This window comes from Chlamydotis macqueenii, chromosome 5 (genome assembly GCF_036417535.1).
Source record: "Chlamydotis macqueenii isolate bChlMac1 chromosome 5, bChlMac1.mat, whole genome shotgun sequence".
NCBI classification, from domain to species: Eukaryota; Metazoa; Chordata; class Aves; order Otidiformes; family Otididae; genus Chlamydotis; species Chlamydotis macqueenii.
In genome coordinates, this window is record NC_141560.1 from 66246573 (window position 1) to 66266677 (window position 20105).

Genomic DNA, 20105 nt, shown 5'->3' on the forward strand with positions numbered 1-20105 from the left:
CTATAAAGTAGGAAATTTATATTGATACAAATTATTTTTTTATAATGCTAAAATTCAAATATCCAAATAATTTGCTCTTTTGAAAATTCTTGGAAACAGTGCCAGAGTCCAACAAAGAACAGAAACCGTAAGACCCCTCCCCACTGTGTGAGGGTATTAAAAGGAGCATGGGTCATAACGCTGACTTAAAGAGTAGTCTCTCTGCACAAATTGATAAGAAAACTATAAATTAATGTCAGTTATGATGGTACTTTTTGTGATATGAAACAATTTATTAAAAGCCACTAGCTTCTATCTATGCATCTATGGAAAGCTATAAAACAAGTAATGGTACAGTCTCTATTGATTTAGACTGCAGTTAAATCACCAATATAATTAAATTACAGCTATGTTCACCAGTGATTTATGAAGTAAAGTAATAAAATCATTTTATTATTGCTGATGCTGATAGCAGAATGTTAAAGGATAAGGTATGACTCTCAGAAGGATATAAAATCTAGTTTCTGTCCCTTTCCTTGTCTTGGTCCCATTTTTAGATAGGATTAGGAATTTTCAGTACAAGAAACCATAGAATGGAAAGGTTCTGTGCTGACATCAGTAGTAGCTCCTGTTCTCTGTACAGGCACTACTTTCACTCATTTTTTCAAAGGCTACTTTTAATAAATCATAGAATTATATTTGGAATTATAATGCCAGTTGCAGAAGGCAAAGTATTCTTGGATAGCCTCAAGTATACTTGTTTATTCTGCACCTAGGGTTATAAACACAAATATAATCTGAATGACAAATTCAGATTACTGGCATACAGTATGTATTGATATTTACGCTTAAATCATGCTGATGGAAAGATGTACAAGTTTACTTCATTTTAGATTTACCTCTTCATCTTCCCAGTCTATGAGGTCCCAGTCATAGGTTAATACAGCTCTCCGCCTTTTCCAAAACTCTAGAAAGACTGTAGCTGTGGAAATCATCAAGCGCATTTTAATTACGGAAAAGAAAGAAAAAAGGCCATGCAGATCTCAAGCAAATCAGCAATATCTAACATGGTAACAGTCAGTAGCCACTTTCAGGCTGTTTTCCCCATAGAATCTGAAAACTGTAAGGAACTTCAGGAAAATCACCATTCAAATTGGAACACTATTTAAAGTGTTTATCTAAGAATATTTTTTTTTCTATCTGCTATATCTGTACAGAGATAGGTAGCTGTCAATATGAGACACTGCCATCCCTTTCAGATCATCATTTTGCTTTTCATTTTATTCAAAATATATACGGTTTAAAATCTTTCCTTAAAGAAAAAAGGATATGCATACACAATGTTTTCTATTAATAAAGAGCTAAATTATGATCTCATTTTATTCAGTTTAAATCAAGATAACCTCACTTCTTTCCTAGCTATACCAGCTTTATACTGGAATAGCTTCACTATAAAAATGTTTCTTTAAACAACTATTTCTTGTCAATGTGTGAGATTATGATCATATTCTCCATGTATTTAATGTTTTCAGTAGGTCTTATGAAAATAAATACAACCAATAAATAACTCCAGGTTTCCCACATTCCTACCTTTTTCTATATTTCTGTATTACGATTAACATCTTACTGGGTTTACATATATATTTATAGCTATCATCATATATAAAATATTTATACATAACATTTAATATATAAAAATTTACAATGAGGGTGGTGGAACACTGGCACAGGTTGCCAAGAGAGGTGGTGGATGCCCCATCCCTGGAGACATTCAAGGCCAGGTTGGACAGGGCTCTGAGCAACCTGATCTGATTGGAGATATCCCTGCTCCTTGCAGGGGTGCTGGACTGGAGGACCTTCAAAGGTCCTTTCCAACCCAAACTATTCTATGACTCCATGATTTTAAATTTTTATGTATATAGAAAAGCACAATGCCTGGAAGTTAGCAGAAGCTCACTATACCACTACCTATAAATAACAGATGGCTGGATGAAAGGAACATGTCCTTGATCGTTATTTCTAGGTAGTATGTTCTTTTATTCTTCCAAGCATGGATCTTGTCTTCACCACAGATTTCACTAAGTTTCAGATGCTCCTAACAAGAAGCAGTGGGATTTGCACTTGAGTAACGGGAGGGTGAAACAACCTCTTCTCACCGTTAGTGGAAGTGCTGTCACAACCCACACAGCGCGATACTCAGAAATGTTACAGAAGACACCACCTTGCAAGAGAAATCCCTTCCTGACATGCAAGGACTCAGGAGCAATGTATGCTCGTGAATACTACACCATACATACGACACATACATACACCAAACCAGCAATACTTTCGCTATGTGACCAAATAGGCAGGAGAAGTACAACACATTCTGCAAAGCAGTGTTGGGTGTTCCTCTGCACATCAGGCTGCTCTAGGAAGCACACCCAAGGTATCCACTAGCCCTGTGCCAAAAGTGGTAAGTCTGTAATCACAGAAATGAAATAATTCACTTAGTTACACTCAAAGGTAATAGAAATTAGGGAAGTGGCCCAGTTATCAGGAATAAAACCATTAATTTTAAATCCCACTGATTTAAAATATCTGAGTTAGAGAAACTGAAACCAAGCAATTGAAGCTTTTTTCTTCCCCAGTGTCATTACTGAAGAAAAGAATGAGGAAGGGTACTGAAGTATATGCATCTTTTCTGGACTGGGAAGTACTTTAGCTTGTGTAAATATCCATTGATGTTTTGGAAATAAAGTGAGGCAGTTGTGGTCTAGAAGTAATACGAGACTGTGGAGAAATGGTGTTCTCAGTTGAATGTGTGCTAATCTTAGAATGCTATTTATTTCTTCTGTCAGTCCCCTAAGATTTGGGATAACTTGCTTATTGTTTAAATCAAGATCTGTCTCTAATTTAGAGTTTTCAGGCTCTGGTACAGCATGAATAATAGGCTCTAGTGTAATAGGAATAATAATAATAATAATAATAAATGATGTCTTTTATGTTACTTATGTACATGAAGCATTTGATAATGCAACAATCAAGAAAATTACCCATCTAGATGAAGCACATGAGGCCCAGCTGCTAACCATACCTGCCAGCTAAAGCACCTCACACTCAACTGAGCTCTTACACTGCTGCAATACGCTGTTTCACACGGTAGAATAGAATTCAGGGTAATTTTTCTGTGTTACAAGGCTACTGAGAAAATAGTGCCAAAAGACAGAAGAAGATAAAATAAGTCCAGCATGCTGGGAAAAGAAAAAAATCATAAAACTTCTCGTGCTGTAAACATCTAGTCTAAATGACAGCCAAAAAAAAAAAAAAAAAAAAAAAGAAATCAGAATTTTGAAATTCAAGTACTTGTCGAGTTCTGCAGAAAGCCTGGATCCCTCCTGGCTTGCCTTTATTTATCTCTGTCCCCATGCAATCCAGCCCCTCCAGCCCCAGTTGCTAGGCACTTCGTACTGACTCATCTCTTACCCTGATCTCCCAGCTCTGAAATTGCTAAGCCTTGACTTTTATCAATTACTTCTGTAGAAAAACAAGACATACAATAAATGACTAATCCAACCACTTGAACATTGATGTTCTAACAATCCTTTGACGTGGCAAAGTTTCTTACTGCCTAATCCTGTCACTCAAGTGTTCTGGGTAATTTAGAGTTTAGAGGGTCACACACAAGCCTCCAGCTTCCTACAGAAAACATTATCCGGTGCCTCCCCTGCTTTTCCCAGGGCACGTTGCTTCCCATTTTATAGCTCCAATTGCCATTCTGAATTTTAAATCCCATAATACATGGTGTACTTCCTTTTTCTCTCCAGCATTTTTGGTACAGACCCACTCATTTACGGATTTGTTATTCAGTGCTCTGCATCACAGTCTGCAGTTCTGCCCACTGTATGCTTCCAAAAGCTTCTTTCAATTCTTATTTATTTTTAAGTTATGTTATGTTTACTGCCCTTACACTGCCATCAGTACTTGTAGTAAAGTGAAAGTAGTAAAACCTCTAGGCATGTGCTTCACAGAGTTCTTAATCTTTCAGAAGACAAGTAGGGTGATGTTTGATGGTTAATTCAGACAGGAAAGATTGGTTGTGTGTTGACAGAATGTCAAGTATAACAAAAGTTTTACATTGTCAAGAAGAAGAAATGATGAAAGGTCGCTGTTAAATGCTATGGAATGAAAGAAAAGACCAGAGAAAGAAACCAACCCAAACAAAACCAAGAACCCAGAGAACCCAAGACTGTTATGTGAGCACATCTTTTCCGAATGTTTTATAAGAGTCACCATGTCAAAATGAATGGTGTGTTTATTTCCCTAAAAAATTATTGCAAAGATGATTTTCAGTAAGGAGCTCGGAGACTGTCTCCACTGCCTCTCCGCAGAGTTTGGCCGTGGCCAGCCAGGTCACTTCTGAATACTCTTGCTCAATTACTTCTTCAGCTTTATTTTGTTGGATTCCTTTCCAGCAAAGCTACGCAAGAGTCCTACAGATTCAGTACCACACCTACTACTGAGACACGTTCTTCAGAACTGAAACCGCCGCTTAATAAATCCAGGAGCTAGCTGAATGGCAGCTTGGTCTCATCTCCTGCTCCTGGAGCACTCTAAAGCACCTTGTCCCCACAGGGCCAGGCTCTGAATCTGTTCACCCTGGGGCCAGCCCTCAGCACCAGTGGGCCAGCCCTTAGCACCAGCGTCCCAGCACCACGCTGCAGGTGTACGACACTCAGCCAAGAGCTGACTCACAAACGGAGCACCTTCCATTCGGCGTTAAGTCACTCAGGTTAAGCAGTTTTTCCTTTTCCTAGCAGATGAATGAAACTGCTAATAAATAAGACAGAGTGAGTGCACCTTCCCAAGACCAATGCCTATACTGCGGACACTAGTACATCACTTACCATGTGGTTAATGCTGGGTAAGATCCAAATTTGGACATAAAATTGTGGTGCCTGTTTTCAGATTTCATGGTCAATCTGTTAGATGCATGTCCACCCAGACACAGCAATAAATATAAGTTGGAAGCTTGTTGATACACAGAAAATCTGCTTTAGGAGAATGCTAGATTCCTAAGAAAACCAAACCACAGTATCACACTGTCCCCCCTCCCCTCACAGACCACCCCACCTCATGCCACACAAATAATTTCCTTCCCCAAAAGGGATACAAGAAAGGGTAGAACTTGATCCATTGTACAGAAAACCTTCAATTTTTCCACTGGAGTATTTTCAAGAAAACACCACTAGTTGCTCCCATATAAACACCTCCTCTATATGCCATATCCTCAACACTTATGTTGCGGATAAGTTATGAAATAGTATTTCCACTTGAATTAAAAAATTTAAAGTGGAAACAGGTAACATCATGGCATCCCACTCAAACAGTCGCACAATACTGAAACATTTCTGACTGGGTCTTCACCACATACTGGCCTAGAATAAAGAAACATCAAGAATTCAAGAATAAAAAAAATCATTGGTTGAATAGATCAGCATGTTAAAAGTTATGTATGATATGCCTGGTTTCCTCATCCTTACTTTAACTCAGTATTGTTTATGTAAAACCTAAAGTGAGGACTAAGAGTTTTAACATTCAGATCCATATCTGGTTATGTATTCCAAAGCAAAAGTTAATGATGTCTGATAAATTCACAAAATTTGGATTTAGATTGTTATCTTAAATTATCACATCTGTGAACATATTTGGAGATGGGATCAGACCCATCTCTAGCAGCAAGTTTTTCTTAAGAGAACTCATTTTGCTGCTTTATTTTGTAGAAGACACACCTTTTCCAGCTCTCATCTCACAGAGTGTACCATAGGAAACCCTGCGATAATAAAAAGCTATCTTTTGCTAAATTAATAGTTGCTCAGTACATGGAACAATAGCTTCTATAGTTTACAGAAAACAGTCGCCCTTCTGCAATACCAGTTCAAAGACTTTCCAAGGATTGGGCAATAAGCACTGCCTACCCACTTTACCATAAATACTGCAATTTCTGTGGACTCTGTAATGACAGAGCTCGGTCATGACAGCGGCGAAGTCAGTCAGGCTGGTTCCCAGACGCGCCGTTGCACGCAGCGAAGGGCTGCCCCACCTCACCTCGCCTGTACGGCGCGTTCCTGACCGGTGTCACACTGCCACATTTATAGTACCTGCGCTCCCCTCTTCCCATCAGGCTAATTGCGCTCTGGGCCACAGCAGTATTTCAACAGGTTCTTACATATTTTGTAGAGCTCAAAGGTAAGTCTAAGGTGTTTTTAATACTTATTAGTGGCTCTGATTAATAACTGCAGTGTTATTTTATATAGTGTTCAAGACTGATGTTGGTGGTGGTGTAGCCAAATTCTACTTAGAGTGTATTTCTGAGAAAATAATTGAAAAAAAAAAAAATCCTGTTTTGTGATTCAAACATTAGAGCAGAGAAGTAGCAACCATAAGCAATGACAGTATTTCACTCTAATTCATACTTTTCTTTATTGGTTATTTATGCTCCTTATTTATATTCCTCTTTATAAGTCACTAAAAACTTACAAATTATTTTCTCAGTACAAAAAAATAAAATACAGTTAAGCTTGAAAATTTAATATTCATTGCTTATTAGATTTAGAAGTATCTCATCCTTGGAGAGCAATCTGAATTTTAGAGCAAAGAGCCAGAGGAGCAAAAATTCAATATGTTTCTGGCACCATCGTTTGTTATTATTTCTTTCTGAATTCTAATAAACTCTCTATATCTTGCTTTATTTGTTCCGTCTATTTTTGGATCACTGATGTAAAGCTAAAAATCATCTGATTTATGAGGCTTAAGAGCATAGCAAGTATGAAAGCTCTGCAAATACAAACACGTTACTCCAGACCACAAGAAATAAAGTGCCATTAATAATTTGCTCATCATGCCACTGTTTACTGCATAAAGTACTTTCTAATCACTACTGTAAGGCTGGGAACTGGTGCAAGATTCAATTTATTGACATGCAAAAGAATGTCCTTTGAATTTACAATTCTGAAGATTGTAGTATCTACCCATAAGAAGTTGAAATGATTATTTTTCTTAACAGTTGCAGAGGTTTTTGCAGACATTACACCTATCACTGAGAGGTGCTGGGTTGTGTTTAGGAAATACAGGTTGCAATTACTTTATCTTTCAAAAAATTCTATTTTTAAATACTTAATATACCACTGGATATACATTTATAGGAAAATTGCCACATAAGAGTTTATTAGGACATGTTTTTCTCTGTGTTGCAGAAATATTCAGCACAAATCTGAGCACTTTGAGTAAAACACAAAGCTAGATGCAATATCAAAGCAACCTTCATGGTGAAGCCCACAGACCCAGGGGTGGTTGGCTTGAATGGGACGAGGGCTTCACCCACAGCATAGGCGTGCAGATGTACATGTATGTACACTAATAGCTTCATACTGGACACCTTCTGCTGTAAAGCAACTTTAATCTTCAGTCGTAACAAAGTGATAAGGATTTTTGTAGCCTTTTTTCAATTTACTTCAATTAAAATAGAGAAATCTGTGTGACACAGAAGCACAGCCTCTTCAACGTGGCCATGCCTTCATTAGCATTTTAATCCACACCAGGAGAGTGCTTTTTAAGTCTCCTGGTCATGTCTGCTTGCTGCCCTTTGGCTTATAGCACCAGGCACTCCTGTCAGTAGACTACGTGATGTGCTTCAGGAGCAGCCAGCTCTTAAAGGGTGCTCAGTCAACAGGAAAAGGTTGTGGTGACTTCACACCAAAGCCCTCCAGAAACATGTGAAGAGTGGATATGAACTCCTCGGCACCTTTACAGATCTCCTGCAGCTGGGCTACACATTTTCCAGTACAGATACCATCCGCGTATATTCAGGGCCATTTTTACAGGAAATCGCATTCCAGTTTTGGTGAATTCCTCAAACAGGGGCCACTACATCCCTTCATAAAGCCATACACTGAAGGAGGAAATTTAGCCTTCCCCCGTTCTGGAGTTTTCTACCCAGCTGTCACAGGTCTCAGATGAAATTTGACTCTAAGCAGCACAGAAACAAATGTGGAGGGCAACATCCACTGAAGAAACATGGTGGTGACCATAATATGTAAAAACCTCATTCTTCATGCTGAAAAAAGGTGGAGCTAACCTGGTTAACTGAACTGCAGCCTAATCTCATACTGATGTCATTTCTACTCACTTCAGGCTACACCCACTGCACTCATTTCCACTGAGTTGGTGCTGAGTAACCTGAATATCAGTGAATCAAAACACAAGATCTATTTTTTTTCATAGCTTCTATCTGTTCACAGCTTCTGTAAACACGTACTTGACCAGCTAATTTAAGGTCTGGGCTCTTCTGCAAGTTTTGGCTATTGTTTTACGGCAATAGCACTATCTGCATATTAAGTTCTAAAGGCAACGAGTATCTTTGAATAACTTAAATGTTTTTCTAAACTGTATGAACATTCACATTGCACTAGAAAAAGAAAAGTTAATTATTATACACAAAAAAAAAGATTTCCAGGAAGCACTTTATCACAGTCTGGAAACTGCAGTAACACAATCTTCAAAGCAAGCAGGTTTCTCCTCTATGGATCCCCATGAAGATGACAAAAGTAAGCCAATCAGAAAAAATGACAGAAAATTTGTTCAGCAAGGATACTGACTTCTCTGCACACTGTCCTGCAAATTAAAATTACAGTTAAAGTGAATTGAGTGTAATTTCCCTATGTAGTTTAGTTACAGTGAAAGGATAAGGAGTGACATGACCAAACCCACTTTGTCCACTCATCTATTAATACAAGGAAGGAAAGACCATGCCACTAAATTAAAACAATAATACTCTTAAAATGAAAACATGTGTTTGAAAACTTTGTGAAATACAACAGGTTTTTTTTTCAGGTTTTGCAATTGTTAGTGCTACAAGTCAAAATCTAATGTTCAGGTTGCACAGCATTTAACGGTCACCTGAAGGCCTGTCATTCAAATTGTAAACAAAATTGGAGCCGATAATTGAACTCCAAAGGGGATTTCTCTGGCTTGCTTGTTTGGGATCAAAGTATTTATCCTGAGTTTGACTGATATTCAAGGAGAAGTTCTCTCTTGAATTTTTTGCTAAATAAGTTACAAATATTTTCCAAACTTGGGTCCTTCCCACCATATAACTGATCTTAACTTGGGAAATAAGCAGTGGATAAATGGAACATATGTTAAAAAGCAGATTAAATGACATTTTAGAAATACACATGCTTTTCAAGTAATGCTACCACCTTCTAACCACAAAAGAAATAAGAATAAAGCCAAAATGAGATACCTTGACATGGTATTTAATCATCATCTACCCACTGCTATAGCATTACCCACAGCTGACTGCTATCTACTGTTACTGCAAGCACACTTTCCCTTTCTCTGATGGTGTTACATACAAAGAAGCTATCCTGGGGAAAATGCAAAACTAAATTAAAAAAATCCCCAAAACAAACAAAAGAGCAAAATCAGCACTCATTCCCTCCCTCTGCAAAAAAATCTCAACAAAAGACTCACAGGAAAAAGCACACAACAGTAGGAGGGGAGGCTGAATATGAAAGAAATAGTTACTTTTTCTCCTTTCTTCAGTGAAGTATCCCCCATACATGGACACCTGATTAATTAAGGATGCTGAAGATTTAACTTATTATACTTCTATTGTGCTGTCACATGAGAGGTTATGTGTGGGAGTTAAAAACGGCACGATCTCAACCTGTCTCATACGCAAAAAAAAACACACAGCCCCCACCAAAACCCCACGGACATACTGAACAGCATACCTGCTACAGTCATGTGACTTCAAGATGTGTTTTTTTCAACCTTCTCAATCTAACATTTTAAAAATTAATATATAGCTTCCAGTTTCCTACAGGACAAGAAGTTTCCACACAAATTCAGCATCATCCATAGCCCCTAGATTGATTTAGATTTCAATTTGCTCCTGGCAGCATTCATATGGCAGTCATTGCTCAGGGTCACAAAATGTTATCCATCAACTTTCATGGCTAATTGTAACAATTATATTTCTTCATAATGGAGCATAAATCTTTAGCATCCTCTTGGAGCTGCTGCCTGCCCAGAAAACATTGCCTGGAGCATGCTATACAAGAATGTATCATTACCTCATTCTATAGCAAAGTGGTTTTGAATTATTCCCGTCTGAGTATGAGACCTGTTTAGAGAAACGTGGAATGTTCATGCTCAAAAAGCTTTTGTTGATCATCAGTATTGTATTAGGTCATTCTTAAACTCATTAACACTCAGGAATGTAAAGTTTTCAGCATCAACATATGGTAGACTACCGAGACTTCTATAGTATAACACCAACTTTTTTTACCAGTTTATTTGAGTCTTAACTGAGTAGCTTTGATTTGCAAAATAAAATAACAGACAACAGTTAATTTCTTGCAGGTTCTCTACATAACAAAACAAACTTCAATGTCAACACCATGCAACTCTCCTGTGGAATTATTTTAATTTTTCTGCTTGTAAGTCTGCAATGGAACAAAAGCAATACTGAGGACAGAAAAGTAAAGGAAATAAATAATGGCAACAGGTCAAGTAGAGATAACAATCAGTCTGCAGTGCAACCAGCTTCACACAGATCTGTTCTGCCCGTGACTACTACCATAAATCCTTCCACCATCAGTCATGCTGCACCAACTGCCAACGTCAAAGAAAATGTAACAAAAAGAATAGAGATGAGCAGCTGGCCAAACGGCACACCCCCGAGATCCACTGATGGCACTACTTTACCTTCAAATGTCACCACGGTATCAAAAGAAGGAGTAGATAACTCTGCCACAAACTTCAGCAGAATCCCAATGTCTTCAGCGACATTTACAACAATGGGTGACTTTTCTGGAGCGACCAAAAGTGCTGGAGCTACTTCAACTTCCACGGTGACACCAAATAACTCCACAGTGACCTACAGCACCCCTTCGGCTGCGGTGCTCCCGAGAGATAACTCTTCAATCAACTCCACCATGTTTTTCCCCACCGGTATCCCTCTGACATCACCCACAGTGAAGCAGGGCAGACCTACAACAAACTTCAATGCCAGCCAGCAGACAACAGAGCAGAATCAGAATTTCAGCAGTTCTTCTACTGCATCACCTAATTCAAAAGATGTCAATGAAGGTAAGTATCTACCTAAAGTCCAACTGGCTTAATAAAATTATAATGCTGAAATTAAACCTTTTTTTCATTCACCAGGAGGCTTCATAAGATGCATGAATTTATAAGTGACCTAGCGCAGACTAAAACTAAAACTCACCCAAAATAAAAAAAAGATTTAAAAAAATTATTTGCTGTTTAATTGTTTAACACTTCCAAGAGTGAGGGAACCTAATGAAAGGCACTGCCCATTCACACTAGAGTGGACCTATAAACCAGATGTGTAGAAATAACATTTAAAATGTGTAACTAATTTAAGTTTGGAAACTTATGTGACCAAAGATGACTTCTTATAAATATTTCCAAAGGAATTACTCATTGTGCATTTAATTAACAACTTGAGCGTGCGTGGGAAAACAATGGAGCATAAAACTGTCATGGCACTTTTCTATCCTGCTGCTCTGAATCAGGTCTTCAGGAAAAGAAAAGGAAAGTTTAGAAGACATAGTGATTTTTTGCCATTAATTAGCTTTCAAGCTTTTAACATAGGACTGAAAAGCTTATCCATCACATCCAGCAGAGCACAGCTTGTACAAAGAACTGAAGGAGCATCAGACTTTCATGCTTCCCATCATAGTTCTCATAATTACAATGTACCTGGTTTTTAGATAACACGACTGAAAAGGAAAGAGGGTGGGAGAGCAAGTTCAGTTCTAAGAAAAACAAAGTACCTTGAAGAAAAGTTTTATTAAATTTGAGGAAAGTCTTGGAGGAATGCAGTTGTTCTGCTAACTGAACAGGTGCAGAAAGCGTTACTGGGTTTCCTACCTTGCATACTCAAAAATCAGTACTCTAAAACTTAATCACTTGAAATTCAGAGGCTGCAATTTTTAATTGCTGGCTTAAATACTTACAAATAATTGCATTCAATGAGTGATTACTGCTTATTTCTTTAAATAAAAGGATAGTGGCTGATTCTGTAATTAAACCCGGAACCTTCTTATTTGACTAAAAAAACCCCTCATTTAGCCATCTTTTTTTTTTTAAACCCCGGTTATTCCCTCGAAAGTCAAGGATGGAGATGTCTGTTTTCTTTCACAAAGGCAGAGAGTTTCTGCAGAGAGACTGGTTTAGCCACAATCTGCAAGGTGTTTCAGATCCTTGGTGTAAACTCTCACTCCACAAAGCCCTCGACTGCTATAAAGCGAGAGCCAAATACCTGCTCTGACAGATTTGCTGTTCTCATTCAACTGTCTCTTTTTTCTTTCTTTCTCTCCTAGAGAAAACCAACAAAGGAGGAGTAATAGTTGGTACCATTGTAGGAGCCATTTTGGGATCTATATTAATCGGTCTGATTGGATATTTTATACGTAGTAAGAAAAGATCAGAATCATTTTCCCACAGACGGCTTTATGATGACACAAGGAATGACCCAGGTAAGGAACAGCACATGTGTTTTGTGTAAGAACATTTTTATTTCTGCACAGAGCTGCTTAAACAATCTGGTCTTACTGAATTATTAAGAATTTTATCATTGAGTCCAGTGAAACTAGTTTTCAGCTGACAGTACTTTATTATTTTTAAATTTTAGCTTAACCAATGCTCCTCTTAACTCTATGTCTCCGCCATAAAAGTTATTTTTTTAACCTTTGAAACACCAGGAAATACTGTATCTAGTACCAGTGAACCTGTTCAAAGAATTGCAGGCAAGTTCAAAACTATAGCTCAAAAGCTCTCCCAAACTTTGATGAACGGAAAAAGGCTAGACTGCTTACTCATCCAACTTCCATTACAGAATGAGGGATGAAGTTATATCTGTTTTTAGGAGTAAAAGTATTTTTAAGAGGTTTAAAAAGAAGATTGCTTTTGTCTTCTCCATGAATATGTATAAACTGTATTAAAGTGCAGTCACACAATCTCCAAACATTTACATCATGTTCCTGGACTTTATTTTTAAATGTTTAAACAAACACTGAGAGGCTAAGCACATTTTTTTCTCATATAAAATCAAATCAAAATAAAAATCTGGCAATATGCCCTTTCTGGCGTAAACGCAAGAGCTGAAAGCTGCCAGAACATCTGAGTAGGAACTGGCTTTGAAAGTCGACCACCTATGTAGTACTGAACCGGCTTTACTGGGAGGATACATGTTATCTTCAGAAGATCATGAATCAGGGCCTTCATCTTTTGCATTCTTTGTAAGAAAGAGGTTAACTGGACTTAGCCGCGAGGGACTGCTGAACTAAACTGTGAGGTATCCAGCGTACGAGGATAAGAATTGTTCAAGCAATATATCAAAAATAATGACATTATCCTTTCAGTTCTCCACTTAGATAACTCACTTGGACCATACGACACAAGTTTTGGATGTGTGTCAGATGACAAAAGCAGCACAGCAGACAAGGCAGGGGAAGACAATGCGGGGTGCCCACCCGGTGGCATTCCTATGGCTGACATGACACCATCCCACCCTCCACCCTAATGTTTGCTTCAGATTATATTCTCACCTGTTAGCTATATTACACTTTAATTTTTTCCAAAACGACCTGGCAGCTGTTCTCTTACAGTCATTACTGTGCAACCAATGTTTCGGAAAGCAAGGGGAAAATCACAAGATACACCGATATGCAACAGGTAGGGCCCAGTAGCAGAGCATCACTCTTCTACTTTGTAATTAAATGATCAACCTGTGGTTTTCCTGGAAGGATATTACACTTGCTGTCTTAAAAATAATAAAGACAAATAGCACCCAGATAAAATTCTGCCTTATGTTACTTTGGTCAAGAATGCAGACATTGTAACAGAGTAAAATTTGACTATGATTGCAATGACATTTTAGCATCAATATAAACCCCCCCCCCCCAAATTAACTATGAGGTGGAAACTATTCTGTCCAAATATAATTTCTATCCGATAAATGACTCTGCATTATTTTCCTCACTCTGCATTTGTATCTTCTTCAATGAACATGACAAGAAGAATTAGATTTACTTGGATTATTCAGAGGTTGAAGTTTACGGGGGAGAATGGAACTACTGAGAAACATGGGACTAAATTTAACCTTTGACTATGATGACATAGATTTAAAATCACTATCAAAGGGAAAAAAAAAGAAGACAAGAGGACAAGATTCTATTCCTCTGTCAAACTGATCTGTTCTTTGCCTTGCAGGCTAGATCTGCAGAAATCATATAAAAGGTTTTGGTATAGGTTAGATAGAAGAAATACTTATCTTAATGTGAAAGGAAAGGAATTATCTCTGCCATGTATATAGATACCCTAAAAACCATGGTCTGGTTTTGTGCAGCTGAAGAGTAAAATTATGGCAGTGTAATGCAAGTAATTGCTCTGCTTGCAATTACCAGACATGTCTAAGTAGAAAGAAAGAACATGAAAAAGATAGAGCTGTAAAGGTACGGAATAAACAAAAAGTGCAGAGAAAATAACGGCTCACACGGGCTATGTGGTTGTTACTATGACTCTGCTAAAATGCTTTACTTAGTGTAGAGAATGCAGATCATGTCGATGAAGTTATCTCACTAATTGGCTGTGAACGTTGCAAGAAGGTTTTTATTTGATATGTAAATTACATGCACACACACACCAGAGAGAAAAAATGGCAGTCACACTGCAGATTACTCTGCTGCTTGAAATCAAGAAAAACAAAATGTTCATCTTTCACCTTCCGTAGCACATATCACACCATCTTTCCTGAAAATGGTGAAGCAGTATCACATAAGCAAAATTCCTCCCTACACTTGAACCTTGGCCTCAACTGAAAATGGAAAGAACTCTCTCTAAGGAGAACTCAAAGATAAAGATGAAGAGATGCTAAGAAGCTACCAGCGTTGTCTACATCGGTAACCATAGAACCAAGTGCAATGTATTTTAGGAATTTATGAAACTAATTATCAGTAATTGCAAGGTTATAACAAAAAGATTAGGAGCCAATGAAGAAATATCACTGAGGAAGCAATCAAAGTGAGCCCTTCAGTTATATTGTGTTAATTTTTAACAAGCTAATTACGATTTTTGCATGTATGTGCTTGTGTTGTCTATGTACCTCTTTGGTGTTTTGCTGTTGTTTGTACATTGTTTTTTGCTTTTACCAGGTCAGCCTCCAAAATCTGTGACATTTGTTCCTCCTTCACTTTAAGTTAGAATCACTAATGCTTATTCATATATATTACATAAATAAAGGTGTTGTGTGCCATTTGACTCTATTTAAAATTGTAAAACTCTGGCTTAATTCAGACATGTTGCATGCATGTGAACTGGTCTTAATTTTCTCAGAGTTTACACAGACAAACATTCACACTAGTAAAATTAACTATATCTAGTTCTAATACCGGTCTTCCTTACTTTCCAGCAGCAAAATACTGCTAGCTTCAGTGAATGCTAAATCCACCAAACATTTCATGCTGGAACCATTACATCTTTCTTGTATGGCACTATTACACTGACCTTCTAAGAGAGGCAAGACTGTTCTCGGTAACTCCTGTTCAACAGTGGCCTCTGTGGATATCACCCTGCTTAGCTCTGGGCCCTGTGACATGATGTGTGCAATGGCAGAGTGAACATAATGATATTCAGACCGAAATTTTTAATATAAATATTTAAAGTGCTGTAAGCACTTAACATCAAATCTTTCCTATATTTCCCTTTAAATAGCTCCCACAAAAACATTCTAATTTCTTCTACAAGATGCGACTTTTACATTGACTCCAGATCAGTAAATTAACCTACATGTTTGCCTCTAAAAAGACTTATGCCTGCATTATATAAAATTCAGGCTTAAAGATATTTAAGATGCTAAAGACAGTCATTACATTAATGATAAAAAGTATTATTTTCACCCACTACTAGAATAGATATTGAAGTTGATTAAAATAGAAAAAAAAATAATTGTGTTTCAAAGTCATAATCCTTCTTCAAATTTTACCAAGAGCTATAATCTCCCTTTACTCAGTAATCATATAACAGGGTCAGGTGAACTAAAAATACAAAACAAATAAAAATGTACTTACCCCAGATTGCCATGAAAATGGCAAAGAAGACAGTCCCTCCATTATCAAACAAATGTGTAACCTGAATAGAAAATAAATTCATCAGGAATAAATAATATTGCCACTTTATCTCTTGCCCCAAAGAATCCCAGAGTACATAATTGGTGGCAGAAACAGGTGAACAAAAGCAGTACAATAAACCTGATGAACGTTTTCAGTTTTGAATGTAGATCTATGTGAGGTTGTGATTTTGGATATTCTGCTCAGTAAAGACTGCTTCTTTCCAAGAAAACATAAAATGAACCAACCAACCAAACTTAACCCAGAATTAACATTGCTAAAGGTAGAAAATACGTGTCTGGCTCCCAATCTAGCTTTGTCTTTATAAAAAGTGTTAGAGCTAAAGGCTTTCAGCACCACACTCAGAATTAAGATTTGACTCCTAAAGGCTAAACGTGTAGTCTGAGACTCCGTGTTGACCACAGGCCTCTGAGCAGAGGTGAAATACTACAGGAGTCAGTGCCAGTCCATCAGCATACCTGACTGATGTTGGCGTCATGGTATGAGGCTTCATGAACTTTGAACCCACCCTGAACCAACACCCTCTCACGGGGCCTGAGGGCAAGGCGTGCTGGGCTCCGGATCAGCCCAAAGAGCCCTGGTGCCCCACGCTAATCACCCACGGATCAAAGAGTCCATTTAACGCAGACAAGAATGACAGCTTGAGCATTCGGCAATTCAGATTACAACTCAGGTATTACATACCTTTCTCTTTAATTATAAACTTCACTTTGGTGTGGCATTTTCAAATGGAAATGGATTAAAGGGGGAGGGGAGGAAAGAAAAGGGTAGGAACAAGAAGGAAGAAGGCATCTATTGTATTTTGTCTCCACCTTTATAAAAATCTTGGCAGAAATAATATTTGAGGTATGTGATTTTTCCAGTATCAGTTTGCTCTGTCTGAAGAGCTCCTCTGAAGGGAAGCTTGGCAGATATTTAATGAAAGAAACCCTGACAGCAGTTTTAACAACGTGAAATATGAGCACAAGGCCTTAGATAAATGACGTGGGTCCCATAATACAAACAGGTTTGGAGAGATAAACCTCATTTAAAGGAACTCAGTTTTCCTAATTAACTCAATGCTTATGTACTTTTATACAATAAATTATTTAAATAAATAAGGATTAAAACACTTATTCTAGAATAAGGGTGCCAGTGCCCAGAGTGAATCGGGAATAGCTTCCCTCACGTATCAGCTCTTCAGTTGTATGCAAGGAATGCAGAGAAATAAGTTATGTTCCCACAACAACAAAACCAGAGGGAAATGCTGACCATCTCCACCTCAGGAACAAGAAAGCAAGTAGGAAATATAATTTTCTTTTCCCAGAGAGCAGATCTGATGCTTTATTTTTAAATACTTTAGTTCCACTTACTTGTAGTACTAACAGTGCTTCAGAATGTACAAAGGAAGATTCGATTTGAAATCAAATTGCAGTTTTCTAACATCACAGACTGTTTTCATTCACTAATTTTGGTGCAGACACCATGGAAGTGCTGACATACGTTTGGGTATGTGCTGCTCAACCTGAGGAACGCGGTGGGACCCGGCAGGATCACAGCCCCTGCTGGAAACCAGACGTTTCCTAGCGAGAGGGTAATGAGTGGAGCTGCAGTGAACTCTTCTTTACAGACAACGCGGTGAGTGAATGCACTACAGTTATAACCTCAGAGTTACAAAAAGCCTCATTGAGGTTTTTTTGTTTTTTTTTTTTTTTTTTTTCCTTTCCCATTTGAATAGCCAGACGGTAATCCTATTCCTTCGCAAAGAGAAATCTGTCTCTCTCCCACTTGGGGGAGATGCAGAGCAAACAAATCTTGAAAGGAGGTGATTTTTGGATGTTTTCTGTGTTCCAATCTAAGGTTGATCAGTTTTTCAGAGCAAAAGCACTGGCAGGAGAAGTTGGGAGCTTACATGAATTTCCATAATATTTACAGACATCAGAAAAGAGTGTCTGTGAAGATGGAATACTGCTGGTTACTGCTTCTCTTCCCTGGTTGTCACCTGATTTGTTTCAAGAGGACTGATTTAAAAATACGTGGAAGTCTGGATGGACTGCCACATTTTTTTTTCTGCTGCAATAAATTATTCACAACGTGACATTAAATATGAAATTTGCATGATTTCAGCAAAGGATGTCAATGTAAATATGAGAGACAAACCCTGCTTCTTACTAACTGAGGATGTTAAAATAACAGGACCTAAAGTTAAAGGGGTGCCACAATGCTAAATGGATTAATTTCACGTTGAACTGCAGTGGACTGCTGAAGAGGTACTTGTCATCTTCTAAAGAGAGGCTTTTCTGGGATGGGTTGTATAGTTTGCAAATGTTATTTCAATTAAGAAGGCCTTCAGTACACATTTTAAAAACATAAGAAGTTAGTAAAAAAAAGTTATGAAAACATCTCATGGAGCTATTTTCTGCTATAAAGTTATGGCAATTATTTAAAAACAAAACCTAGTTTTGCCTTAAGTATGATATTTTCAATGATATTTATTGCTGTTGTTGCAAAACAACTTTTTATTTTTGCATTACAAAATAGAAAACTAAGTTTATAAAACTTAAATATAAATCATTTTTATAAATGTCAAATGTTTTTAGAATTTTCCTTCATAGACAGATTTGAAATGTTGAGTTTTATTCAAATAAGGTTGAGTTTTACTCAACATTGGTCCTATCTATACCAAATTTCAAAATCTAACACAAATTTTATTTTCTCTTCCACACTGCTGCAGTGTTGTTGCAATGTCATGGCCCAGACACAATCACAATCACATTTTATAAATACAGGCTTCTGAGCAAGACTTCTCTTATGGGCTAAAGAATTACAAGAAAAATGCCAAGGCTGTTTTTCCAGCATTATGAGCATATCACACATCAAAATATATTGCTCACTTGAAAACACTGCACATATGCAGAAGCACTTGTGATTATTTAAGTTTGAATGATAGCTTCTTCTAGCAAAATATTTAGTTGTGTAAAATCTTTGCAGACAGAGCAAAGCACATTACAGACACATTCTGCTAGAGAATTCCTTTAGGAGGAGCAGAAATTCAACTACAAAGTAAGCAAGGGAAACACAGTAAGAAGTTAATTACAGGGGAAAGTAAGAAAAATCTTCCAAGAAAAGTCTTGTTACTCAGGGGACTTTTTCAATTGATGAAAATAACAAGGATTCAGGAAGGAAAGGCTCACAGAAAGTCAAAATAAGTTTCAGAAAAATCTCTGATCATTTCAGAGCATTCCCTTATTAGAAACATTAATTACAAAGGCTGAATAAACCTCTGCAGAGAAACAACATGTTTTGCAGAAATCTTTGATGAAACAAGGGGAGTCATTGCAGAATGAAAGCGGATCTTTAGACAAAAATCATCTTGATAGTGACAAGCCAGTAATTACCTTGGCATATATGCAGCTTTCATTGAGTTTTTGTAGTGTGCAATTGCGTTCGCACATAGGGCACATGATGGTTTCATTCGCCTCGCAGATCTCCTTGCTTTAGTATGAGACAAGAAAATAAGAGTTATAAAAAGGCTTTTAACATTCTTAAGATTTTCTGAGGTTATGTCATTTGTGGTCTCTATTTGTTAACAGTATGCCTACACCACAAAAGTGGCTCAATAGAATAAATTAAAAGTGAATGTTTGGCTTGAAAAGCCTAATCCCAAATCAATAACCTGAAAACTATGGGCCCTAGAGTAGTAAGCAATATTTTGTATACCAAATATTTTTGGGCATCATGCTACACTTCTCACGCTTGTGAATATCCCATTCTCTCACAAATAGCACAAACAGAAGAACCAAACATTGTTCACTACCTTCTAACTCATTTACTGCATATTTTTGTAAGTGATGTAAAAGATACCAAACGTTAAGAGAATGGACATCACAGGTACAACTACTGATTTAAATCAATTTATCCCAGTTTCCATCAGCTGAAAGGCTGTTC

At 37.5% G+C, this 20105-nt stretch overlaps 2 protein-coding genes across 2 annotated transcripts in view; one reads left to right on the forward strand and one right to left on the reverse strand.

The window, feature by feature from the left end:
* The window catches only part of ANO3 (anoctamin 3), a 196128-nt gene that overhangs the window by 12827 nt on the left and 163196 nt on the right, over positions 1-20105 (reverse strand). Inside the window, exons 13-15 of the mRNA XM_086748795.1 lie at positions 19556-19652; positions 16119-16179; positions 879-961 (exon numbers count right to left, since the gene is read on the reverse strand). Of these exons, the coding sequence (XP_086604921.1) occupies positions 879-961; positions 16119-16179; positions 19556-19652 (241 nt within the window). The remainder of the gene's footprint in view (positions 1-878; positions 962-16118; positions 16180-19555; positions 19653-20105) is intronic.
* Positions 10425-13573, forward strand: MUC15 (mucin 15, cell surface associated). The gene is made up of 3 exons (XM_086750235.1): positions 10425-11115; positions 12372-12527; positions 13413-13573. Exons 1-3 carry the CDS (start codon positions 10425-10427, stop codon positions 13571-13573), a joined length of 1008 nt encoding a protein of 335 aa, XP_086606361.1.